At 46.9% G+C, this 26965-nt stretch overlaps 1 protein-coding gene across 2 annotated transcripts; it reads right to left on the bottom strand.

The window, feature by feature from the left end:
- Positions 1-1757: 1757 nt before the first annotated feature.
- LOC130524685 (SLIT-ROBO Rho GTPase-activating protein 3-like) lies at positions 1758-26887 on the bottom strand. 2 transcript variants are annotated; one of them, XM_057031017.1, is made up of 22 exons: positions 26354-26887; positions 21571-21766; positions 19008-19170; positions 16653-16715; positions 13606-13797; positions 13252-13380; positions 12696-12917; positions 12478-12579; positions 11016-11213; positions 10837-10921; positions 9996-10023; positions 9407-9509; positions 8400-8460; positions 6950-7027; positions 6596-6730; positions 6412-6517; positions 6111-6338; positions 5968-6035; positions 5704-5884; positions 4838-4981; positions 4320-4635; positions 1758-3874 (listed from the first exon to the last, which is right to left on the bottom strand). In XM_057031017.1, the coding sequence occupies exons 1-22, from the start codon at positions 26418-26420 to the stop codon at positions 3410-3412; spliced, it is 3330 nt and encodes a 1109-aa protein (XP_056886997.1). In that variant the 5' UTR covers positions 26421-26887; the 3' UTR covers positions 1758-3409. The 2 variants fall into 2 exon arrangements, with proteins under 2 accessions (XP_056886997.1, XP_056886998.1); XM_057031018.1 differs by lacking the exon at positions 9407-9509 and adding an exon at positions 8718-8748 and having other exon boundaries at positions 26354-26886.
- Positions 26888-26965: the final 78 nt, after the last annotated feature.

Consider the following 26965-nt stretch of genomic DNA (forward strand, 5'->3'; position numbering starts at 1 on the left):
ATGAAACCAGACTACGTGCATAGGGGGTCTCCCCACCAGTGACATCACGTACAACCCCAGCCCCAGCCCCAGCTCCAGCCCCAGGATCCCCTGAGGCATCCTGTTGCCGTAATGGCTGCCTTCCCAGTCACATCCAGTTAAGGAGTTAAAGGTACCATCTCTTTATGTTTGTCATGCAACAAACTGGAAAAAGGACAGTGGAACGTGAAATGTTCTGGCTGGGGCTTGGGCCACCATTGCAGCCCCTGCAGGAGGGCGATCCGGTGCTGCAGATGTTGGCTGATCGGGCACGTTGCACGTTGCACAAACAGTTCCCCCAACACAGAAGACTGCCACAGTCAGGCGCTCAGGAATGGCTCAGAAGGACAGAGTCTGAAGCTTTGAAATGACCTTCAAATTTTATTGGTTCTAATTCAATCAAGCATTCGGAGGAACTCAAAGGAACCCCGAGACATCTTCCCAGAACAGCCCCAGACTATATGAGCCATCTTCCACTCAGATGTTGTTAACGTAAAACAAAAGGAGGCCTGGAGATACATAGTTTCATTTACAACACGGAGGATGCTCTGTTCTTCTCTAGAAGGTATCATGAACTCTTGGGTGTGAAACTCGGTGCGACTCTTCAGCATTTGTCAGGCTGCCAATGAATCCTTTTCCATCGTGAATAAGTAACGTTGGGGTCTACGCAGGAGAGAGGGGGCTGTCACTTACACTGGGCTAAAATGCTTTGTTTCTGCGTATTTTCTGGATTATCCGGGGTATGAGGTTATTATTATGGTGTTCTACACATTTATTACAAGCTGGGGAGATTTAGTGTTACGCTGACGACATCCTGGTGTTTTTAATGGTTTTAGCTACATTTCTGCCTGGGATCATAGTCACGCAGCAGCTGGAGGGACTGGTTTGAAAGATCCCAGTTTTTAAAAAGTAACAGCAAAGAAAACACATTCTTAGGCTCCTTTTGTGCAGCACAAATTTCTCATACAGCTGTTTTATTTTTTGCCACAATACCTGTCCAATCATAGGCAGCTCTGGTGGCCTTGCTAATCCAATTACAACATTAATGAAAAGACCTTTTGAAGTTGGAGGCCTGTCTGGTGTTCGTCCATGGGTGGTTTCTTCCCTGTTGGCAGCCATTCAGGCCTTGAGCCAGACCATAATTTGATTGAATTTCCACTTTAATCTCAATAGACAGACTTAAATGAATTAAACCTGGCTGGACACAGGAGAAACAATCAGCCAGACATTGATGGGGAACAAAGAAAATAAAACAAAAGGCCGCGTGTGTCTGTTTAACGCAACGGCATAAATCTCAATTACAATTTCTTGCTTTGAAGCCCAGTAAATAATAAAACTTGAAAACTGGCCAGTGCGTGCAGAACCACCATTGGAAACAATCAAACTCTTTTCATTTGCATTCAAATGTACGGAGCCACAACACTAAACTGTCAACTTGGTAAAATTACTGCAAGGACACCCCCTCATGGCCACTCCGGTATCCACAGCAACGCCGCTCCTGTTCACTGATGATAATTATGCTCATTCATCACAATGACCTCATTTTCCGAACGCCGTCGATGGGTATCAGCTGAAAGGCTGAAAGCAAAGCGTGTCGCTTAGCGTGTGATCCCGGAGGAAAGCTGTGTGGTACATGACAACGCCTCCACCCTCAGGACGGCGGTGGTACGGTCACTGGTACATCACCATTGCATAAACCGAAGCGTTTCCACAGCCTCATCTCTCAATAAAAGGGGACATTTTCGTGAGGTTTCATTGTTTTATTCTTTTGTTAATGTTTGTGCAAGGTTACAAAAAAAAATCTACAGACTAAACATGATAATATATCCTGCTCCTATCGTACAATGTTATTTGTACAGGCATCCAGTAACAGTATGTACTGTATATACAGCATTCATTCCATTGTAGCTATTACACTTTAGAGATATGCGGATCATCCTTGTTAGCGAGACAACAAACATCAGCAACAGTAAACAAGATTTGTCTAGACACTGACAAGGCCTCGGGGACCATGTGTGATCTATGGAATATCTAAGATTCAATGATTTGGATGTGCTACATCGTTTATCTAGTACAAATTGATGAAAAACAGAACCTACAAACGCAGCAGTTTCCTGTGGCGTTCGATCCAAGTGCAGTAGTTACGTAACCTGCGGGAGGTTTGAGATCTTTACTGAGGTAACACAGCTAATTATTATTTGTTTCTTTTGATATAGAGATGTTTTTGATTATGATTTTATCCCCGTGTGACCTAAAGAGACGACTATACGGTTCATAATAGTTCTCAGTGGTCTGTTTACATTTATGTTCTTGTGCTACAAATCTACAGATTTGACCTTTTTCCTTGTGTCTGAGACCATCACAAGTACCTCTCCTGTCTCCACGTTGCTTTCTCCTGTGCCTAATCTGATCTGCGGTATTTAACACACGATTCTCGAGCCGCTCGTCGTCAGATCCCTTTCTTTGTTCTCCTTTGGTGTCAAAGTCGCGTGTACAATTTCCACACATTAGCCTCTCAACCAGCCCCGATGGGAGCTCTGCGTCGCCACAGTTAGAACACTGCAGATGTTCAGCTGACTCCAGATTAACCAAAGAACACAAATCGCGTCACCTTTTGACTGGGAGCAGAACCTGCGTTTTGAAGCATGTTAGGACAGAAGCTCATTCCTCTAATACAGTTACAGTGGTTTGTGGTCCACCCTCAAGGCAGCGGCGCCTCTGCTCGCACTTGGAAAGTCGACTGTTTTTAGAATAACAGCCAGAGCCAAAACGCCACAATAGCCTTTGAGTATATTTCACTTTTGTAGTGATTCTCTGGAGCAAAAAAAATAAATGGCTAAAATAATAGTGAGGTTCTCCTGAAAGCAGCATCCAGTGGGCAGGGCAGGACATGCAAGTAATCGCAAGTCCACCTCCTGGTACCTCAAGATTTCAGATACATTTTTTCCTCCTGTAACTCCACAAATACGACTTTACTGCGGGACTGCTGGGTGTCACACCTCCCATTTAGAGAATGCATCAATCATTAAATAATCCAAGAGGACCTGTTTTTTTCAGTTGTAAGAGTACCAAGAGCTTTAAAGCTTTAATAGATTACAGACACAGAACCACCAGAGAACATGTAGATAATTAGTGGTCAAATATTATTTCTCAGATATAAACACACATCATTTTTTTTAATCCAGTATTGGGTTGTTAATTGCAGAGGTGTGTTACGTTTTGAATCCAGCATTGATACTCAGCAAGATAACATTTGTTAAACCCCCATTTCTGTGTCACACTGGAACAGAGTGCATTCATTTTACCATCACCATACTAGAAACCAGACCCCAACACTAAAGATTTGTGGTTTTCTGACGGACGTGGTGATGCTGACGGGAGTGGGGGGGGGCTACATGTTACCTTGCCTGTCTGAAGAGGAGGAAGACGTGGACGGTGATGGGGAGGGAGGTTTGGGAAAGACCCTGTCGGTAGGTGTGATGCTAGGACTGCCGAGGCCGGAGGAGCTAGAGCTGCTGGAGCGCTGCGGCCCCTGGCCTTGTCCAATCACGGGCGCAGGCCGAACGGGTCTGACAGGAGGGGGCCTGAGAGGCGCATTCGGTCTGCGTGCGGACAGGGCGGGCTTAAAGGTGGTCATGGTCTCGGAGGAGGAGCTGCTGCTGGAACGCCGCTGGGCCGCATCTGGATCTCTAATCAGCATGGTGTGGAGAGGGCTTCCAGTGGGGTCCTGGGTTCCACCGGGGTGCTTGTGGGGCTCCAGCGTGTCCAAAACAACATCGGGGGCATGTTTGGCTACGTTCTGTCGCTCCAACTCACGCAGCTCGTGGAGAGCTGTGTTCATGGTTTTTTCTATGTCCTGATAAACACGGAGGAAGAAGAACTTTTGATAACACAGCCAGGAGGAGAACTTTTCAGAATCCAGGACAAAAAGCAACATAAATATTTTACATTCATCCATTTTGGCACACTGAAAAAGGCTGCATAGTCTGCATCAAAGGTGGAATGAAAGATTTAAGTGTGGGAAAACATAGCTAAGCTAAACTTCAATTTCCTGTGGCCTTGTTCAGCTGCCTGGCCTTGCTGAGCAGATTTTTTTCTTTTTAAAAGCACTGACTTGAACCTCAACTGTAAATAGTAATATTCCGTCTCTTCACACATAAAGGAAAGAAAATGAAAATGTCACCAGAAAGTGGGATTCATGTATTTTTACATCCTATTTTTTTTGGATCAGCATCAAAAAAATTGACACACTGCAGCTTCTCTCTCCTCTATCAAAGCTCTATGCAGACGGCATCTCTCACCTCCGCTAGCGCTTCAGCTTCGAAGGCCTTGTGATCCCCTAAACTGGCGTGGCGTGTGGCCACGGGCGAGGACCGCTGGGCGTGGCTCTCGACGAAGGCCTTCCTCTCCGGGTGGGTGATGCAGCCGGCACTACCAAAAGTCGTGAGGCGCCGCTTCTCTGGGCTGTCAACCGGGCCCCTGCTTACAGATATTTTGTGTGGGCTGCCGGGCCTGGGCAGAACCCTGGGGGGTTGGTCCGCAGCTCGGCTGGGACTGTGACTATCGGTGCTGTTCCTGTGCCGCGGAGCTGCAGCTCCATCGGATCGCACCCTCATTCTTCAAAAAAACAAAAGCCAAATTAGTTTTGACAGTTGCTCGGCAGAAATGGCAAAGCTGCATTTTTCTTTAATCACGATAAAACTGATCCAGCAATTAAGAGCCTTTGTTGACAGTCACAGGCTTTTGGCTAATGAATGTGGAGGCTTTATGCATCTCCTGTCTCAGGGTTGCAGTCTGGTCAGGTTTAACAAAACCCCACCTTCCCACTGCTGCTCCGTAACGGTGCTCGGGGGTGTGTTCACAAGGAGACGGGTGGTCGTTTCTGGATGTGCCTCGCTCCTCGTGTTGCGCTCCACTGCCTGCATTATTAGCCCTCGGAACACTTTCTGTGAACGCGTCGTCCCTGATAAAACAGACAGAAAACACTGGTCTCCATCACTAGCCTCTGCACACACACAAACACTCACATTGAGGGGGTCATTTAGAGCCTCCAATCAATCAAACCATGAGAGGAAACATGAGGAAAACACCCGCACAGGTACGACGAGAGCTAAGATGGGGAAGCAAACCTAAAACCTTCTTGTGATGATGCCATAACACTGCACCACTGTGCAATTCAGTGAGTGAGGCTGCTAGTTTCTAGAGTAAATCCTTGCTCCGTTTAAGGAAGTGAAGGATCTGATCCTAATTTATGCTGCAGTGATTCTCAGGCTGAAGCAGAAATCAAAACTGATAAAATGGCTTTAAAAAAAAATCCTCTTTCCCTCTGTGCTGTATATGCAGATGAGGGTATTTCTCCACCAGTTGGCTCCAAGATGTATTTCAGGTGGCGAGGAAGGGCTCAATAAATGGTGACTCAGATTTGAATAATGGGGTCATTAAGGGGGGCATTTACAGAGGTGGGCTCTGCTGAGTGTCCTGCAGTTAAATAAGTTTTTAAAAAAAGAGGAAAAGTGGGTGTTTTGCTCACACTTATCCTTACAAAGGTCTTACGAGGGCATGTCTTTGAAACATAACCCCCTTTAGAACAGAGATGAGAAGAGAAGTATTAAAAAACCCAACTTGCTGGTGCTGACGTTTAAATGAATGCCTACAAATTTGGCAGATGTGAATTTTCGCACTCACATGTCCTGCACCACGATGTACTGATGTGGGATCAGCCCGTCTACAGCGTTGTGTCGCCCCTCCCACCAGTCCTCAGAGGCTCGCAGGTAGAGCAGCAAAGACGCCCCCTTCTTAAAGGAAAGTTCTCGAGGACTTCGGCCCACGTAGTCAAACTTCGCTATGGCCTCGATCTGCTCCAGTTCTGCATCGCAGGAATGAAAGAGAGAATTTTACACTTGCGGCTCCCCCCTGGCCGCGGGCGGCAGCCTGCGCTCGGGGACTCGCCTTCGTCACTGGTGTTGGGTCCGTTGTCAACCTCATCCAGAGCTCCTGGCTCACTGTGGGGGCTTTCACTGAACGGAGGAACGTGGCGTCAGAAGAGACTCGAGGGAAATAATATTACAACAGAATCAAACAGACATTCTTACCAGTACTCCTCCCCACCAGCCATGCACTTTTCATAAACGGGGCCTTCTAACTCGCGCCGAGTGGGAAATATCAACTCGTGGTGGATGATGACCGACTTGATGACCTCGTTAACGTGGGCCTGACAGGACACGGGGTCCTGCTCATCTGGTATGGGCATCAACGTAGGACCAAAGCAAATAGCGAGGTTGTAGGGGTCCATCATGTTCTCGTCGCTGTACTGCGAAAGACTGGAAAGAGGGATTGAACCGTTACCAAGTCACCAGCATCTGATGTTAGATCCAATGGCATGCGGGGACGTACTGATTCAGGAACGCAAACAGGTATCTCATGACGACGATCACGGGCCTCTGAAGGGTCACAATTATCTGGTGGAGCTGATGAGCTCTTTCTACGCCAGAGTCGAGCTCTGAAGAAAAGGGAGGGGAAGAAAAACCTAAGAAGACTTCACCACTAAAGATGTTCAGTCGCCTGCGACGTGACTTACTGGTGGTGGATATGAGATCGAGGAAACGTTCTTTGGGGAACAGCGGGTTTTCCAGCCCTCTAAAATACAGCTTCAGCACACCCGCCACAGAGTTGATGTCGTGATCGCTCTCATCATCCACCAGCGGATCCTCCCCTGCGCACACGTCACACGCCCATATCGCTGTTGTCAGGCGGGAGTGAATTTATATCTCTACATTTACGCTCAAATGAGCTGATGTGTTTGTGCATCGGCAGCTCGTGCTTCCATTAACATGTGACACGTGCGCTCCCATGTGCCGCGGGACAGGCCGCGTCTCCTGAAGTGGACAAATGCGATTTAAAATCGATCAGAAGGAGAAGGCAAGGCACTAACCTCTTTCAAATGCATTTTTAATATCATTGACTTCGACCTGGGACCCTGGAACCCGAAATATGCCTTGCTGCTGCAGACCTGTGTTCAGAAATAAATTTTTTTAAAAAACATTTCAGGTCTTATTTCCTCATAACGTGCTCATGTAGTATATGCGCATTGCACAGAAAAATCAGACAAATAAAACAACATTATTGTGGATACTGGGACTGGATACTAAAGGCTCGCTTGTATAAAAACGTGTGCAAACTCAATCTTAAAAAAAAGTGCAAGCCGATCTGCTAATGGCAAGAAAAACAACTCGAGCTACAGAAAATGCACACACAAGGAAACCCGGAGGTGTTTGTGGTGGTTGTGATGGCGGACCAGTATAGTATCTTGGAGGGGCAGGTGCAAATGGCTTTACGCACATTAGCTGCTGTCAGTTTTGCCGGGAGGGAACAGGAAGAAGAAGAAGAAATGATCGAGACGCTTCTCCTAACCAGCCTGTCCATCTTGGAGCTGCGCTCTCAGATCTAGTAAATGCTGTGATATGTGGAATGGGCCAGTAGAAGCACCAAACCCGGGTTTTATGCAGTTGCTGGCTTAACTTGAGCAATTTGTACGGTTGGCTGCGTCAATGCAAATTATTAGGCCAGACACAGCGCCAACCAGCTATTTGGTGCACGTAGCAATGACACGAGCCATATTGGGCACTGCTTGCACCCCACCGGTGCAATGGTTCCTAACCCCTGATCTTTTCGTTGTCCTTCCAGCAACTTGGCATCAAGACAGTCTTCCTCTTTTTCTGCATCTCCACCGTTCTTTGTTTTCCCGACGGCACAGATGCCAGATTTCTTTTTGTGATGGTTAGATTTCTCTGCTGGACATCATCCAGTTGCTCATTTGCTTCCTACAAGCACTTCCAACAACTGGTGGGGAAAGTGCCAGCGCGCACGCTCCTCATTGAAATACTGCTGTTTGCACCTGTAGTCACGGGCAATTAGATCACCTGCAAAGCGCATGCAAACTAAGCAAAAACATTTAGAGGTCAAAACAATTAACTCAATAATATGAAGTAATTCTCTCGGAGGTATGATTTTATCTGGTGCGTATATGCGGAGCGGTTATTGGCAGAGCTGCTCGGGGTTGTTTTTAACTTGTGCATTAGCTCTTTCAGCCCCTTTCAATCAGATCATCTGTGTTGGTCTTCCTCTGCATTATCGTAGCAGTCGATAAGCAGCACTGACTCTCATCACTCGTCCCTATCAGCCAATCTGATCTCTTCCTGACCTCCATTATGCTGCTGTCAGCCGTCGTTTCGGCAAAGCATTATGGGTACTGCTTAGTACACTAGGTGCTGATGCAGACTCCAGTTGTTGTATTTTGTGTTAGCGGAGCCCCCTAAATCAAAGACCAAACTCAAAACACTGGGAAAATAAAGAGTAAAAAAGGAAATAAATATGTTGCGTACCGTACAGGTTGATGTATCGGACACAGCTCTCAACCACCACTGGTATGGGTTGTCCAGAATCCTGTCAGACGGAGGCAAACCATCAGTGTTGGTGGCAGGAAAGAAGCAGAAATCTACAGCAGCAGTCATGCCAGAAGGGCGTTAGAAGTTTATTAGATTTAAATGGAAACTGTTAATAATTCAGTGGCGTGTTGATGAAACAGGCTACAGAATGTTTGCGTTAGCAATTAGCATCCAATAACAATGGTGTTTGAATGGCAACAGGACAGAAGCGCAGAAACAGTGCAGTGGTCACCACCCTGCATGAAGACAGAGTACCTGGCTCCTGGCACGGACATTCCGTCTTCCCCTGGGCAGAGAGCGGTAAGGCGCAGGCAGAAGAGAGGCGACAACAACCACAACAGGTTAGTGACAGAGACAGACTGTTCAGAGGGAGGAAGTTGAGGAAGCCTGGCCTGCCTGAGGCGGACTGGCGCAAGCATCGGTGTCTTGGTGGGAGGCGGGGCGAAAGGATGAACCACAGTGGATGGCGGCGAGTACGTACTCCTTTATGTGCCAATGCTTTCTGAAGGAGCGCTTCAGTTTGAATTTGGGTTTCTTTCTCAAAAACTGTCTTCGACCCTAACCCCTTCTAATTCTTTTTTTAATGGCTGCTGATCCCTCTCTCTGTGTCAGTTGCTGCTGAGGCCCGGCTGGTCCCGGGCCAGCTGACATTAACAAAGCCAAATTAATTCAGTGTCTGGCGGGGGTGCGGAGGTTAGCGACAGTGCAGATATTAAGAAACAAGACTGACTTCTAGAAGCTGTTTGATTGCCTTCTTTTCACCTCGCCCCGTCCTTTTTATTTATTTTTTTGGCATTGCAAAACTGTGCGGAGCCACAGCCAGGAGCCAGAGGGGGCGTCAGCGTGTGATGGAGCCAACAATTGGGGGCAAAGGCGAGAAATCTGCCAAGGAGTGAGACAGCTGAGCTCGCGGACAGAAACAGAGAGCACAGGCAGGCTCGTACCTGGATGAAGGCCTCCATATTGCCGTTAAACAGCTTACGGTTAAAAACGGAGCGAGGTCTAGACTTCCGCATTCTCTGGGGTTTAGGGGGAAGAGAGGGGGGCCTGGGGAAATGGTCAGGGTTGTATGATTGGTACATAAGTGGTGAAAATGCTCTTACTAAGATAATTAAAGACACATTGCTATTGAAATTGTGTTGAGTGCCACAAAAACAGCTGGCTGGGTCATCTCCAAAACTTGCTGGCTTGCTTTTTACCCAGCATCTTTAACTGTCACCGTGTCAGACAAAGTGTACATTATCAACTGTAGTATAGGCACAATATTGCTCCTGAAGTAAAGGAATCCACACTCAGAATAGCCAATACTGGCTCAATTTCTTGTAAACAGCAGATATTTGCTATACAGAGATCGACAGAACACTTTTAGAAACTCCTCCTCTGCTTACAAACGGACCCTTCTGCCGCACGTAAAAACAGGAAAACTGTTTAAACTATTCCCACAATGTGATCTCATTCCTGCAGAGGCCAGGAACAGGAAGGATTTCACACCCCATTGCCTACGTTATCCACCCCTGCCACAGGAGGTCTTACCTTGTTGTTCCATATTCAGCCCTCTCTCCTGGAAGGAAAAACAGCCAAGAAAGGAATTAAATCACTATGCGTTCATTTTTACAGCCACCAAAGTTTGCTGCACGGTTGAGTGCCGCCACTATTCAAGGCTGGCAGATGGAGAAAGAAAGGGTGTTGGGAGAAAATGGACATTTATTCAGGCCAGCTCAAAGGAGGGAGCGCTACGGCTGCGTCTGACTCACCGCCAGGCAGCGGTCATTCAGCGGTCGCCCTAGAAACAGGCACAGGCACCCCAGAATGGGGCGAGCCAGAGGACCGACTCTGCAGACGTGTCGGCTGCGGGAGCCGATTTACACTTTCAATTCAATCGATCACGGGTGTGAAATTTGAACTTCACTGGCACAAACGCACACGAGAGTTTTCAAAGCTGTCAAATAAGCCACAACGTGCAGGTTTTTAGCCTGAAATGAAGCCTTTTGAAATCACAATTCCTGACAATTCTGTTCTTCAAACCTCCAAATGTTCAGAATTGATACAGTACCTAGGGAAGTAAACAATCAACACAAAAGCAGCTGCCTGCAAGTTATAGAAATGCAGACGGAGAAATAAACCATATGTACAGGATGTCATAACACTCATGTACTGACCTTCCTTGAGGGGCAACGCGTGTTAAGGTGAGAATAAATAACAGGAATGACAATGAACCTGGCGTGCCTCGGATTTCCAAAAACAACAGAGCAGCTGAACATGCACGCCACAGCTCTGACCTGTCTGGTTTGTCTCTGACCTGTTCACGCAGCAATGCTCGTGTGTCACGAAGGGGAACAACATATTTGTGGAATGCAGAAACAACAAGCCCTACCTTCCCCTAAGGTCTGCTTCAGAAGCTCATGCTTGGCCTCCAGTTTGACAATGAGATTGCTTCCATTCAAGTATTCCTTGTATTTCTGGAGGAACGAGGAGGACCAAACGAGAAAGAAACCTAGCATCAGTTCGAACTGTAGCGTACCCCCGTCTGTGCAGCGTTGTGCGGGGACTCACGGTGAAGTAGAACCCTTCCGTCTCCTGCTGATTGGCTCGTCTCTTACTGATGTTTGCCTTGCTCATGTAGGAGTCGGAGGAGGCCGATTTCACCGACTCGGTGGATTGGCTGTGCTGGAAAGCCTCGGAAACGTCAAAGTCCTCCACGGTGAGCATGTCCTGAAGGGTCTGCATGGTTGCGTCAAGCGTCTTCCTCACCTGACACACACACACACACACACACACACACTCTCCTTACATCTGGTGCAGGTCATTTTTGCCACATCTCTAAAATAACAGATCCATCTGTGCTAATGAGCCCAGACCATCCTTCCCCTCAGCTTCCTGCTCCAGGGAAACACTGAGAAGAGCGTTTCAGGGCTAGATGGGAGATATCATCTCTCCAGTTTATCCTAGTCTGCCTCCAGGTGTCCTCCTAGCTAGCCAAATGTGAAAAGTCTTCCCGGGGGAAAGGTTCAGCAGCAAATTTGCAAATCCATGCAGGCAAAGGAGGCTTGAGACACACCTCAAATATAAAAAAGGGGCCTGTTACAACAGGCCACAAGACCCAGGCCTCTAGTATATGCATGAGGCATGTGAACGTCATAGTTCTATAGCTAGTGTCTTCCAAACACAATCTCTCTTTTTAGTTAACTGTGGCATAAATAAACTTGCTTTGACTGACACATTTGACAACAGAATATTTTGTTTCCTCACAGGAACATAAAAGGTGCAACATAAAAGAGTCGCCGCATTTTATTCAGGTGCGCCTGTTTCCATATTTATAGCCGACGAGCTCAAACAAAAACGCACCCGGGTGACATTTGAACAGGTCGCTGTGGGAAAAAGCCGGCACTGATGCCGGGGCGCGCCGCGCCGGTCCCCGGAGCTGGCGGGGGTTGACCTCACAAGTCGGAACCAGAATAAAGATGAATGTGATTTCAGATTGACACGCCTGAAGACGGCTCGCGTTGCACACCCACAGCCATTCAGTAAGGTCGTGGCCTTGCAGCGAAAATCTTTACAGCTTGATTCTCTGTTAATCAGCGTTAATCCTCAAGGCCGGAGGCTGATGGGACTGGCTCCCCCGTTAAAAAGGCAGCATTTTTTGTGCCATTTTACTTTGTATCCTGAGGAAAACGTGATAGAAATCATGCGGCTGACTGCTTTTTGGTCCAATTCCAAAGTTAAAGTTAGAGAGATGCATTTTTCTTTTTGGGAGACGTATTAAAAGATATATTAGATGATTCATTTTATATCTGTGCAGTTGACGCTAGCTTAGATTGACACAAACACTGGAAAGAGCGAGTGGGTCTCAGTTCAAAGCCAACCTGCTGCACCTCATAAAGGACTACAGCGTTTTAATCTCTGCACATCCTGTTTGTCAACGGTAAAAATGTTGGATTTTTTTTCTTTAAGATGTAACAGACTCTAGTTGACAGCAATAGTCTTGCAGATGCAGCAATTTTAAAATGGTTCTCACTTCTTCGTTTTCAATCTTCAAGGTGGCCAGGCGGGACTGCAGCTGGTGGTAGCGCATCAGCAGCTCTGTCTGGACAGGCTGCTGCGCGCTGAGCTGACACACCTGTGATTAGGAGAGACAAAGAATCTCACCAGAGGGCGTCCAACAAGCAGGAGGGACAACAGGGCGAGCCGCTCGCCGCAAAGTGCACCGAAAAAACCTTGTTTATGGTGACTCACCTCGTCTCCCATGTGTGGCTGATAGTCAAAGCACGCCGGGGGGCAGAAGATTTGATTGTGTGTGTCCATAAACTTGTGCTTGTCCCCGCGGATGTCCATGGCGTCTACTGCTCCCTCCAGCAGGTCCAAACCCTCATGGCGAGAGGTCTCCAGGCTGTACTCTGCAGACAAGTAGGTCCTCAGGGCGCGCGCCAGGCTCGCGTGGTAACCTAAGTCACAGCCCTGAAAGAGAAGAAAGACTTCTCTATTTGATGGCTGCTTTATTGTGAAGTTTCTGTCCTTATTTGGATTTCTTCTTTTGTTCCCTTGTACTGTGACTGTTTTTCCTCCATCTGCTTGGTTTTACCTGCGTAATTAAAGGAATTAGAACCAAGCTGAGCAAAAAAAAAGGCTCCTTTTAAATGCCAGAAATCTACTATCATCGAGGGGTCTTATGAGCAGTACAGCAGCCTGTCACCAGAGGGCGGCAGACATGCTCCTTAAGGTTCTTCATATCAATCTGTGGGCTGATACACGTTTTTAAATCCCAAATTCCAACAAGCACATATGAACTCACGTCGATCATGTCTGAAACGTCATGGATGTAGTATTTGGCCACCAGGGCATTGGTCGCAGCCAGGTTTAAAAGATAGTCATTTCGGGCCTTTGTGCACTTGAGCTTGTTCTCATAGTACTTGTTTTGTCTCTAGAGAGGAAGAAAGAGGGAAGACTCATCAGCAGAGGATGCAACGCACATTTCCAACACACCATTTATGTGGTATTGGATTTATCACATCATAGAACCTTGAATGTCAAGAATACTTCATTGATGTGGAGATGGACTTCGTGTACATGTAATAATGTTGCTACAGAGCCTCTGGCCCAAACACACATCAGTGTTTCATGCAGCACCAAGGCCTCTCAGACCAACCTTCTCCTTCAGCTTCTCCATCTTCTTCACAGAGCTCCTTCGCTGCGGACGCTCGTCGTGGCCATACCTCAGCAGAGCAGAGCTGATGTCGTTAGCTTTGCCGATGTGCTTCTCTTCTTGCTTCTCCGCCTCCTTCAACTTGTTCTCAGCACTGAGACTCTCCGTATGGTACATGTGGTACGTCTTCATTACCTGTAACAACGGAGACTTTATATACGAACAAAGAACTAAATATAAAAATCAATCAAACATTTGGCAGAGTGGAAAGAATGAAAAAACACACGCAGAGGGAGAAGTTCATCTGTAATCTAAATTTAGAAATGACAGCTGAGGATCTGTTGTTAGCGTTGAAGCATTTAGCGTGTACCCGAACCAACACCTGTTAAATAGTAATCTGTACATGTAATTCACTCCATTACTGCTTTATATAGCTACACGACCACATCTATCATCAATAAATCCACTTGTTTTTTCTACTATTCATTAAAGCCATTTGAACCGAAGCGTTCACAATGGAAGCCCAGGAGGGGTTGAGGTGGGGCCGTGCGGTGATTAAAAAAGATCCTTGTATTTTACAGACTGCAGCTGCAACCTGAAATCGTCCCTGCAACTAAATATCTCTCGTTTGCTTCGCTCATCCTTGGTTCTGGTTTCCTAGCAACTTTGCTTCAAAGCAACGCGTACAGGGCGGCGGGATCGATCGGTACCGGAGGGAGGTGGTTTCAAAGTGACAGCGGGCAACATTCCTGCTAACGGCTCAATAAGGAACGACTTCATTTCTGCTAAAGCTAAAGCTAGCAGAGAGAGGGCAGACTGACAAAGACAAACCTATATTTGATCTCAAATTTATATATATATTTAATATTGGCAAAGGCTTTTACAAACAATGCTGCATTTCTAATGTAAAGGGAGAGCTGCAGACATGCACTCAATAATGCATGAATTTGAGGGTGGGGGGTGGGGGTGGGCGATCAATAGCAAACCAGTAAAAGTGCAGCATAATGTTACATGTCAGAGCAATCTCACACGTTCTGTATTGTGATAGATTCACTGAACGAAACCCCATCAAAAAGAGAAGCAGGCTTCTAGTACCGTCGTCCCAAAAGTGCTTTGCCTCAAATAACCTGAATCAGATACATATAATGTTACAGCATCACTTGGATCTGTATCTTTATCTCCGCTGCTCTTCCACCCTGTTATTACCGAGCGCCCGTCATTTACACCCCTGCCAGCTAAGCTCGGGACATGCGGCCATGTTTAGGTTGGTTCCTTTGAAACAGCAACCTTAGTCGTACTCATCCTATAAGTTCCAGATTCTTTTAATAATGTGTCCGTTATCAGGCCGGGCCTTGGCCCTTTCTCCGCTCGATAAACATTCCTACTCCACTTTTGCTAGTTAAACGCAGAGTAGGAATGGGTATCTTGCTCTACGCTAGTATAAATCTCTTCTTTCACAATATGCCATAGATTTGCTGTTGTTTAGAGAAATTTCCAGCTCCTTCAAGGACAAGCTAGCAGTGTGGGATGAGACCAACACGTTGAAGCAATGGATTTGCTTAGCAATCCCATTAGATAACTGGATAAGAGAGATGCCTATGGAGAGAATAAAGAGGCAGGACTCCTCTTCCTCGACGTCAGACCAGCGCTCCAGCCTCATCGTCATCTCTAACCTCCCCCGCCATATCTGGGAAAGCCACGCCAGCTTCTGTTCCTCATCACCCTGTAGCCCCATTGTTCAGTGGAGGCCAGGTGAAGGGAGGTGAATGGAAGACAGCTTTAAACACTTGAGTACCTGGTTATACCCTTTGGTCTGACTAATGCCCCTGCTCTGTTTCAGGCCGAGGTGAATGTTATTTTAAATGACAGTAGGTTCAATAGGTCTGTTTGGGTTTATTTAGATGACATTCTTAATTATTTTAAAGGAGGTGGAAGTGCATATGCAGCATGATGGAATAGTGTTAAAGAGACAATTAGAAAATAGACCGTATATGACAATGGAAAAATGAGAATTTCATGTGTCCTCTCTACATTTTTTAGGTTTTGTGGAGGAAAGGGGACAGTTGGAAGCGAATCCCACCAAATCCCAAGCCATGGTGGAGTGGCCATTTGCAGCCACCCCAAGATGGGACGCTTTATCCTTAATTACAGCCGAGTTGCTGCCCTGCTAGATCAAAAAAACATCAGCCAAAGTTCTGTTTTGTTTGGTCCAAGATTGCGATACCACGTTCTGGCAATTGAAGTTTGTCCCTCAGTTGAAACTTCAGAGGAAACATCCTTCCTACCGGAGCTGCCAAGTGGAATATTGAGAGAGTGGTCCAGGAGGCTCAGCATAACCAGCCGGTGAGAGAGGTCCACCGGCACTCGCGCTTGGTCTGGCGTTTTCATCTCTCTGAACCAGGTATCGAGACAATAGACTGAACAGCTTGTTTTTGTCCGGCTGTTAGTTAAATAAACACCTTTGGATTTTGCACCGATCCGTTTATTACTCCACTCCCAGTTAGTTTCTCAGGCGTTTTTGGACACTCATAGCTGGGCAGTAGGAGGCGGGAAGAGGCCCTCTGCCTCTCTCTGCTACAGCAGATGATCGCTGCATCGCCCAGTTTGATGGCTCAAGTGAGGAGACAGCTGCGCTGCGCCCAGTTCTTTTAACATCCTGCACATTTCGCGCATGCACCCCTGCCTCCATGTGGGAAGTCAACATGCAATACAGCATACAGCCACAGATGGAATGACAGTTGCTGTCTGCCCGTCTGAGTAGGTTTAACATTAATAAAGGTGTGTTGGAGCAGCTCAAGCACGAACCACTGAGTGTGCTTAAAAGCAGTCAGGTGCACAAAGTCTCCCCGGCACACTGACGGAGGCGCTCACAGTGGAAAAAGGGATCCAGAAATTCTCCTTATACAACCTCGGGATACCGCGCCGATAAAGCATCTGCTGTGCGCAGCAGCCAGAGAGCAGCTGCTCGACAGGTTTCAGGTTCAGGTCAGGACTGGTGAGCCAGGGAGCAGATCGGCGCTGAGAGAGGAGCAGACCGACATGCAACTCACCGTGTAAAGCTCGTTGGTGACTTTCACTAACTCCTCATGCATCTGCACTCCGATGTCTTTGCTCTGGAAAAGAGAAGCAAGCAACAATCAGTTAAATGTAAAATAAGGACAAGTATTACAGTAAAGACACAGCAGATGGTTACGTCTCTCCACAGGGGAGAACTGTGAAGGTCACACGTCAGGTGTGTACCATCAACGAGGACTGCACTATCAGGGAAAATGCTCTCATTAAAACCAGTGACGGGGCGAATAAGCCGAGAGGAGGAACGTCGCACGAGAGGAAGAGCAGACAAATCGGAGCCACGCTCAGTCCAATCACTCCAGATTTTTCTTGCCGCCTCTCGGCAACCAGTTGTCAAAGCAGCAACCTCTGCAGTTTCACACTCGACACGTGTGCAGCACATTCAGTACATTTAAACTTTGGCCCAAGGAACAGCGGATCTGACTCCTTCGTAGCCCCGCATCTGTCATTCATTAGGAGCTGTGGAACAGGACGCCGCAGCAGAGCGGCATTTCTCTCCTGAAGGATGTTGTCACCACTTTGGGCTGATTTCTTTCAGGGGGAGACAGGGGTTTTTATTTTTTGTGTTTTCTTCTGCAGTGAGTTATTGGTCCTCCTGGTTGTGTTGCCACGAGCGACCCCATTCTAATCCAACCTCTCATCCTGACAGCACAGAGCTGCCTGGAGAGCATAAATCGCCGCAGACTGCCACCGACGTCAAATGATACCGATCTAAAGCCCCCCCAGAGGGGGCTGTTTGTCACAGACCTTGAGACGGGGGCACTCTGCTGCTATCACATGCACCATACATTAAAAATTCATTGCATGAGATACAAGCACACACATCACCTCAGGTTCACACAAACACACCATGCGAAGAAAGAATTTACATTCAATCTACATGCGCGGCCCGATGATGGTGGAAACGGCACGGGTGAGAACAGAAGTGAGAGGAGCTCATTTCGGGAATGACTTTAAAGTCAACCTGATGTGCAGTTTTCCGGAATCTCAAAGCAAAAGAAAAATGGCTAGTAGCATTTTTCCTAAATACGTAACTGAAACAACCAAACCGTGAAGGCTGTGATTGTCCATTGCAGCCTGGCTCGGCGCTCAGGGAGGGGGGCATTTAAAAGGTTGGTCAGCGTTCACTGCACTTGTGGCCAACGAGATCCACTCCCCAAGCTTTTAGACCCTCTGAAGGGATGCGCTGGAAATGAAGCTCAAACTTCATTTGGTATTTGAGCAGTAGTTAAATGATAACCTGAACAAAGAACATTTGATACACTGATGTCAGGTGCTGAAATGATGTAGATATAAATGCGTTACGCAGCTAAAGCCGCTGATGCGGTCTGTTTACAGAGCGCGGCGGAGCGACTGATGACAAAGTCACACAATGGATGTTAGAGAGGATCCAGTTGGGATCCAATTTCAACCCGCAAAGGTAAGGCAGAGGACATTTAGCCGTGCGGAGGGCTGTCACCTGTGCTGCACACACACGCCCCGGCTTTGTTCAGTGTTGTGATGCAAAAATCTCTGGTTTTGTTCGAATTCCATGTTGTTTTTTTGGAGGATCTCTGGTATTAAAACTGTTTTCATACATGCAGTGGTGGCCAAAATAATGAGCACCTAACAAATGTGACAATAGAAACCTTTTGGGGGGCATTAAAGGATTTCATGTCACAATATTGCTGAAACCTTTAATATTGGTTCATCAGTAGTTACAGTGGATCCCCCCCGCCATGGTGGCAGTATATTTCCTGATCTTCTGGCAACTCCAGACAAACGCTTTGATTGGAATCTTCTACAGATGTGTCCATTTGACTTTTAAAATCGCTCTAAACTTGCAGGACGGGGTTGAGGTCTGGACTGTGACGGGAGGCCGTCCATCATTTTCAGCGTTCAACCAAATTCCTTCGGTCGCAGACGGCTCCAAACAAATGATTGATTTATCGGCCAATCCAACCAAAACCTACAGAAAGTCCTAAAAATGTCCAGTGTCCTTATAACCGTGGCAACGGCAGCACGTATACACATTACATTGTGCTAATAAAAGTATAAAACATTTTCATTTACGCTACGTTAACTTTTAGTGTCCCAATCTGCCTGAACATCTGCTTGGACTGAGCAACATTTATGGCGTGAGCGTCTGACACATTCTTTAGTTGACAGGAACAGAACTAGTGAGGACTCAACGGCGCTATGCAGAGAGCACATCGTCATATACGTAAACATGTTTTTGCATACGTTGGTTGGCTTGTCGTCAGTCGCAGTTAGAGCAGATTAGTGGCGTGACCTCGTGCGTTGGAAAAGGTCAACGGGCCGCGCGACCTCGTCCGCTCAGTGCAGATTCTGACCTTTTTGAAAAGTCTGATGACATCCTCGCCCACGTGCGCCAGCCGGACAATGACGTTGTTGTTGTAGATGTCGCTGAGAGTGGCGTGGTCTCTGCTCTCCCGCCTGGTCTGCTCCAGGACCAAATACCAGCAGTTCACGGTGGACATCAGATTCTGGTCCTTTCTGAAAGGCAGGGAAAAGACGAGCCTTAGGGCGGAAAGCAGAGGAAGAAGAAGCACCTTTAACGTGGAGGAGCCTAAAAGACCTGAAGGTCCTAAAGGTCGCGTGGCGGCTTCACCTCACCAGACCTTGGAATGAATCATGTCCGTGTTCTCCCATCTCTGATCCGCTGGAATCTTTGACATGGAGAGGTCAAAGACACATGCGGTACAGCAGGCAATAAAGGAAGCAGATGTGCACGCACGCACGCGCTGCACGCTGAGTGCACTTGCCTACTTGCTTGAAGGAGCATGTGAGCTCAATTATCCACCGACCAAAGACAGCGTTTAACTCTTTTTCTGACCTTCAATAACCATTATTTATACATACATAATATCTCCACTTGAAGCCAGGGGTACAAACACCTTTTGATTGACCTTTTGAAACTGTTCAATGTTTATTTATTTTTTTTAATTTTCATTTAAAGAACAAACAAAAACCCTGTCAGATCATGATGTGGTCTGGGCTCTGGACCGTTCCCTCCCTTCACATACAGGGATCCATCTTAGCCCTTTACCCTTCTTTCTCGAGCAGTTTTAAACGGACAGGCTGCACGACGACGCCGATGGCCGCCCTTACAATGATGCTGGTTGCGGAAACAACGAGGTGAATGTGTGTTTAATATGCGATTCATTCCAAATGAACTCTTCCGGGCTGCAAATCACTGGCTGGGCTACCGTCTGGTGGAAAAGGGAGCTGCGGTATTACACTGCAGCTCGAGCTGGAGATGCTGCGGCTATTTTTGTTGCTGTAGAACAAGAAAAAGCGCCGACTTATTTCCTGTCAATGTCTTCAGAACTTGAATCATTTTTCTCCAGAGTTTTTTTTAATTTTGTCACTAATCAACTTGACACAATTTATCCTCAACACCAATACGGACAATTTCTTAACATTCATGTTGCTCCATAGTCTTTGTGTCCTCGCATCTCATCACTCGTGTTCATTAGTGCAAGACTGAAAGAAGTTTGCAAACTTGCACAGTTACAGTGTAGAAGTCGAGCTGCCAGCGAGATAAAAGAGTTGAACTTGAGACGCCAAAGCTAAATCAGGGCCTCAGAGCAGCAGCGTGTTCTTTCCGCTCTTTCTTTTATCTTCTCACCCTCTGATACAATAACGTGAGCATCTATAAGCCTCGCTTACAAGCAGAGCTGCGGTTTGATCCCGAGCCTGGGAAAGTGACTGCGAGTCTGTCCTGGAATTAAGATAACACTAGTTTACAAGGACACAAAAGAAGAGACGGGAAAACGTCCTGGCAAGAGGTGGTTTTCACACCACATTCAGTCCATGACCTGTTTTCAGCATTGGGTTCTCATTTCCACTCTCCAGCCGGCCGCGGAAGATTAAGACGGCCACGCAAACGTCACATCTATAATTCAGAGCGACGTTCACTAATAATCATATTATTGCATCAGAAGCTCAAAATAAAAAATTCAGCTGGTGGTGGACTGCATCACTTTAAATATGGATGTTTCTGTGGCTCCCGTCTTTGCTTCTTTCAGGACCACAGCAGTTCATTGATGGACATTTCTTAATATTAAAACATTACTGCATTTTTTATTTTTAAGGCAAAATGTCCTTAACTTGCCCATCAGGTCAAAGTGAATCATGTTGACTGTTAATGTTCTGCCGCTCTGTCAGTCCTGGACACTCAGGACTCTGGTCGAGCCCTGGACAATTAATGAGGGTGAGACACAGAGACAGTATGACGAGCATTTAATGTGACTGGGGGGGAATCTGGGGCAGTGGGATGGAGATGGAAGTCATGCAATGACAGTCCTTGGCAGGGGTCTCCCTTTGTCAGCGTCCCCGTGACAGGGGCGAGCTTTGCATCCACAAAGAGGGGAGATGGAAAAAAGTGTTCACACATGACTGGTGGAGCCGGATCACATGGATATGAGCACAGATGCCTGTGAAACAATTCACCATCTGAATTAGGTTTGATTTCCTGAGCTGTGGGTAAAAAAAGGGAAAAGCGGCATATGAGCCAGCAGAGTGATCCCGTCTGGGTATTGTTTCTTTCCTCAGCCCTAAATCTTTGTTTAGGTAACGTCTGCGATGTTGCTTGAGAATAAAAATGAAATTAAAACCACAACGGAAGCCAGCACAGTGGTTGTTGGGGAGTCGGGGGGGGAGTCTGACCTAGTTGGGGAGAAACACAGCAGCCTGAGGCCACAAGCTTTCTTGGCCCCGGCTTCATTTCAGGTCATTTCTTCTGCCTTTATCCCTCGTCTCAGCTGGGTCGGACCACTCTCTCCTTTTCCGTTTTTGCCATTTGTCTGGCCGGTGATCAAATTCAAAACTCAGATCAAATTTTGAAAGCAGTCACTGAGCAGACAGATGTGAAATTCCAGTGGGGAGACTCACTTTAAGTGTTGGTGCTCCCTGGAGGTGCGGATCTTTGCAGAGTAGCGCTCGGCCAGTTTGTCCAGGCCTCTGGAGTACTCCAGCTGGAGCTCGGCTTTGCGGCGGAAGAACTCCTGCAGGTCCTGCAGCAGCTGCAGCCGTGACTCCGACTGCTGCTCCAGACATCGGAACTGCTCCACCAGCTGGTTACGGATCTCTGGAAAAACAACAGAAAATATGTGCGAGAGGCCTTCAGAACAGACAGTGACTCTCCGGAGGAGGGGGCGGCCTCGCTTCTGCCCTCTAACCACCGCTGGAGGTCAGAGTCAATCCCAGAAACGTCCAGCGGCGCTGACAGGACACGACGCAGCGAAGGGAACAAATAAGAAAATAAATCTGTGAGAACACCATCGAGCACAATAAAACAACAAAGTCATCATAAGTGGATGAAAGCGGACATCGCTGTTCGTTTGTCTGATGTGTGGACGTGGGCTGGAGGCGGCGCGGGGGTGTCTAAACGCTGGAGTGGCACATGTGGGTTCTAGCTGCATGTCTGTTGACTGAGGCAGACAGCACGGAAAAACACAAAATAGGTCAGCTTCCCAAATGTTTGGAGGGAGAACCGGAGACGATTGTCTTAAACTCACAAACCGTCGGCGTCTTTTTAACATACCGGCTATTCTTTACGACACTATATTCAATTTACTGAGCGTCAATTACTGATTACCTTCAGTTTATTATGAATCTTTCAATGCTGTAGATGTTCGAGCCTTAAAAAAAAAAAAAAGGCCAAAAATAAACAGCTTCAACTTTTGTCAACTTTTTGGGGGCCTCTAAAATTAGCCTCCCTTCAAAAGAAGACAAAAACAAAAGTGGAGATGTGAGGTGATGAAAACAAGCACTGCAGTAAGCATCTCCGTGCAGACTTACGTGACCACATTAAATGAATTTACTGCAGCGCTGCCAACGAGTGGCTCCGGGGCCACTCCTGATGGCGCTGCTGCCACATATCATAAATCACATCCCAGCCGAGAGTGGCGAGTGACACCGCTATCACCACGCGTATCAGATATAAATGTGCATTAAATCCAGTAGTTCTTTCCCTATTTTCTCTCAACAATGAAAATCCCCCCCATAAAAAGGAATAAATAAAACATGCGTCTTCAGCTGCCGTCAAGCCTAATTAAACAACAAATGAGAGTATTCGGTGCTGGGAGCGTGCACATCTGTGTATTTCTCACACATGAGAGCAACGTCGTGGCTCAAATTCCGTGATAACAGACTTAAACACGCCTGGCGAGTACAGGAGGGACTGTAGCAACAATCACACAAACGTGGTGTTTCTATCAGGAAAAAGGCTTTTAGTGACTCCTCCCACACGAGTGAAAATCTGAATGAAAAACCAAGAGTGAGGAAAAAGTAAATATGTAGTCCCTTGTCGTTTGGAAATACACCCCCCATAATCCCCAGAGCTGCCCGGTTGCCTGGTTACGCGTCTGTGGAGGCACCGCCGCGGGAGCAGGCCACTTCCCTGTGCCGACACTTTCTCCCCTGAGATATCTCCAATAAACGCCGCTCGAGCTGTAATCAAGTCTAATTCAGTAATGGGGCGCATTTGAGAACTTAAAAAAAGTGGGGGGTGTCGACCGGTGCAAAGCTGCCGATTAGGCCTCCGAGCCACGGAGCACTGAGAGGTAACTGCGTAGTCTTTTCTTTATCAAACAGGCTCATGATATTTGCATTGGCTCTCCCATGGCGGCACTATTTTTAGAGCTTAAATTGTTACCAAGGAGTGTGCAGTACAGCGCTACTGTCAATGAATGATTCAAGGCTTCGCAGAGGAGCACATGATTATGGGGAAGCTGGCAAAGAGTTTGAGTGAATAAGACACAGAGAGCCTAAAAAGCTTAAAGAGGCCATTCGTCATGGCTGATGGCAGAGTCAGGTCTCACAGCCACAGTCAACTGTTTCACCAGCTTCTCTGCGTGGGATCAGCATGTAGCCGACATGAGTAAAAATTTTCCCAGCCGAAGGCGTGTGTAATTTTCGCTAATGGGTCTTATTCATTTACGATATTTATTCCCGCCACCCCTGAACTCATATGGTTTCCATCCTCGTGTGTCCTGGAGAATCAAACGAGCATTCTGAACATGAATTAATTGCTTCCAGGCACGTTAAGGCACGGGTGTCGAAAATTCCAGTCCTTCAGAGCCACGATCCCAACAGGGTTTCTGTCCTCCCAGGCGGAAACAGAAACCTACAACCTGGTGGGTCAGACAACCTGGTTGGATTGTGGCCCTGGAGGCCCAAGTTTCGACTTGGGTCGCTTTAAAGGAACGCCAACACTGAAAGTCGACCATTTGCTCCCGATACAGAACAGATAACATTTTTAAACACATCTAACCGAGACACGAGCAACCAAAACGTTTGCCACACTGAGCCTCATTCACGTCACGCGTGCTGTAATTAGCAACTAAATCTTTAAATATTCGGAACGTTCCAGATTGATACTGTGGGTTTTCCAGTTAGGTACCCAATTGTGGAGACATAGTCACCACAGCAGCCTCTTCAAACGGGCCCATTACAGCGACCGACATGTCCGGTAGCGGCCTCTCGGGCTGTGTCTGCAGTTAGCCATGCGTGGCTAGTCACATGTCGGCCAAACCCAGGCTGACACGCTGACATAATTTGGGATGAATCAAGGCTGTGTTCGGCCTTCAGAACGTACGAACATGCTATGCCTTCGCTCTAATTCACAAGACTTCGTCGCTGCACAAAGAACATGTCCAACAAGAGTAGTGGGGGCAACTCCTCTAACCAATGGAAAAGGGAAATCCAGGATGTAGCCAGTTGAAACAGTCGAAAACTCAGTCGAAACACAACCCTGACATGTCGAGATGGTACATGCCCGAGCATAACCCATGCCCCCACCCACAGGGGTTTGTCCCAGCATGACGGCAGTCAAGGAACGTACAGAAATAAACCAATTAAAATCTTACTGAACATATTTCAAACACCAAACTATGTATCTATGCCGTATTTGGTTTATTGCCAATAAAAACAAACCAACAAACAAAACAAAAACATGATGGAAAAGAACACTACGGTGTTTGATTGCATTATTTTGGGTAGAGCTGATCAAAACACGGAATCCTGCAAACATTCGTGATTACTCAAAGTCAGGTGATGAAGGGCGTCATGAGAATTTGACCATTTGGGCTGACGAATGGGTGACTAATATGGAGCAACCCCGAGTGATTCAGGTGGAAATAAATTCAGGTAGCTATGACCATAATTTTTAAAACAAACAAAAAAACATACAGCTGAAATGAGGCAAACACTAGCACAGCGACCAGCCCAGATCAAACTGTTTGCTGAAAGTGTGAAATGTTGTTTTTTTAAAAAAAAAAGAAAAAGCAGCTAAGTGCATAGTTTTTACAGTGCAGTCAGCAACTCAGCATTATTGGAGGTCGGTGTCGGTGTCAGTGTGAAGCCTCCACAACTGTGAACCGATCTAAGCCCGGTGTGCAAATGAGCTTAAGATGTCAGCTTAAAAGCTTTTTTTTTTTTGAAAGTGAGACGAGAAACGGCCGCGATGCTTCTCTGGCTTCCACAAAGCTGCTGTGGATACTGCAGAGAGAGCTGGAGAGGAGGAGGAAGTTAAGAACACCACTGCTGCTAAATGCTAATCATGCTCATCATTCCAGACACATGCCGTCAGGCTTTTACCAGCGATCCAATACAGTAGGAACTGAAGGTCCATCACAACAATCTCCACATTTGTTCATACAGCGGAGGGTCAGGATCATAGTGAACCGGTTAGCCTAGCTAGTTTGTCACTAAATTCCAAATAATACTGACTCTCTAGAATACAGTCAGTTTACTAAATATCAATGGCTCTCTGAGACTAAAGTAATCATTTTCTGAACACTATTTGGAGCTTCATATGAAGCACTTTAGGCAGATGATATTCCGATTAGTAACAATGAATAATTGTCCTTATGAGAGGCAAAAAGAAGCTGCTTTTCCACAACCGTTCTGTGCATGTTGGAAGAGACAAAATAAAGAAGAGAGCGAAACTACGAGAAGGTTAGAGACAGATTCAGAGTTGACATTGCCCAGTTTTGTGTGTCAATGTTTAAAGGACAACCTGCAGGCTCTACGCTACATCCTACATGTGTGTAGAAAGAGAGAGAGAATGCCTCTCTCATCCTCCCCTTTCTCTCTTTTTTCCTCACATCCTTAGTTACAGACAGTAAAATCCTTTCATGCTTTATAATTCATACAGACGGCATACATTATTTATAGACTTCTGAACTGTTTGCTGCGTGATCTTCTCAAGAAATCCTCTTTCCCTCCCGTTTGTGCCTGGAATGTCACGGAAACGGCCACCTCGACCCTGAAATCCAGCCTATGTTTAAAATAGCAGAATTGCACCAAGATGAAGAGGATTATAGACTTGTCCAACTGGATGCGGTGCATTCTCAGACTGCATCTTCAGCATTAAAAAACAAACAAACAAACAAAGCAGCTTCAGTTGGACACAAACCATGACGCCTCCGTGATCACACGTGTAGAGCTGTGAATGATGGAGGAGCAAACTCACCATCAACCCTCACTGTTGTTCCTTGAAGAGTTTTTTAAAAAAAAAAATCTAATTATGAGACATGCTGAAAATATTCTGTCATAAAATCTGTCCCGCCCCGTGGCGCACAGGGAGCCATAAAACCCTTTGTGGGCAAGTTACGCAATAGTGTGTTCTCACACGCAGAACAACAATGGGAGCAGGCCTGCACTCACCCACCTTTCACTTGGGTCTCATATTCAGCAATAATCTCTTTGTCCTTCTTGACTTTCGCCTGAGATGACATGTTGGGGGGGAGGTAGATCGAGCTCCTGCAATCCTCAGCCAGGAGTCACAGTCGCCGCAACGCCGCTGCCGCCCCCCTTTCTATGCAGTCCTCCAGCGGGTAGTTGAGCAGCGATCAGATGCGTATCATTGACACAACTTGGAAGAGGAGGGGGGGGCGGAGATTAACAGCACTTGGAACTCTTGAGAGGTGGGTGCGCAGCGGTGGAAGCGACGTCGGCCTGAAAAAGGCGTAATGAGCCGCGTCCCCGACCACTCCTCTGGGCTCCCAGCGCGCCTCCGCGAATCGAAAAACAACTCACGTTTTGATGGACATTTCTGAGGCTCAAACAGCTACGGCGGCTTCTGAGACAGCAGCTCTTTCTGCACAACAACGTCCAGTCTGCATCTCTCTCTCTCCCTTCTCTCTCTCTCTGTGTGTGTGTCTCTCTCTCTCTCCCTATCGCCCTATCTCTCGCTTCTCTGTGTGTGTGTGTCTCTCTCTCTTTCTCTGTGTGTGTCTCTCTCCCCCTATCGCCCTATCTCTCCCTTCTCTCTCTCTCCCCT

Source organism: Takifugu flavidus, chromosome 4, assembly GCF_003711565.1.
Source record: "Takifugu flavidus isolate HTHZ2018 chromosome 4, ASM371156v2, whole genome shotgun sequence".
Classification (NCBI taxonomy): Eukaryota; Metazoa; Chordata; class Actinopteri; order Tetraodontiformes; family Tetraodontidae; genus Takifugu; species Takifugu flavidus.

Coding starts and splice junctions, on each gene's coding strand:
- LOC130524685 (XM_057031017.1), bottom strand. CDS start 26,420: ATGTCATCTCAGGCGAAAGTCAAGAAGGACAAAGAGATTATTGCTGAA. Junction 13,381..13,605: donor TGGAGAAGCTGAAGGAGAAG/GTTGGTCTGAGA, acceptor CTTCCTCTCTAG/AGACAAAACAAGTACTATGA. Junction 11,214..12,477: donor TGAAGATTGAAAACGAAGAA/GTGAGAACCATT, acceptor TGTGTGTGTCAG/GTGAGGAAGACGCTTGACGC.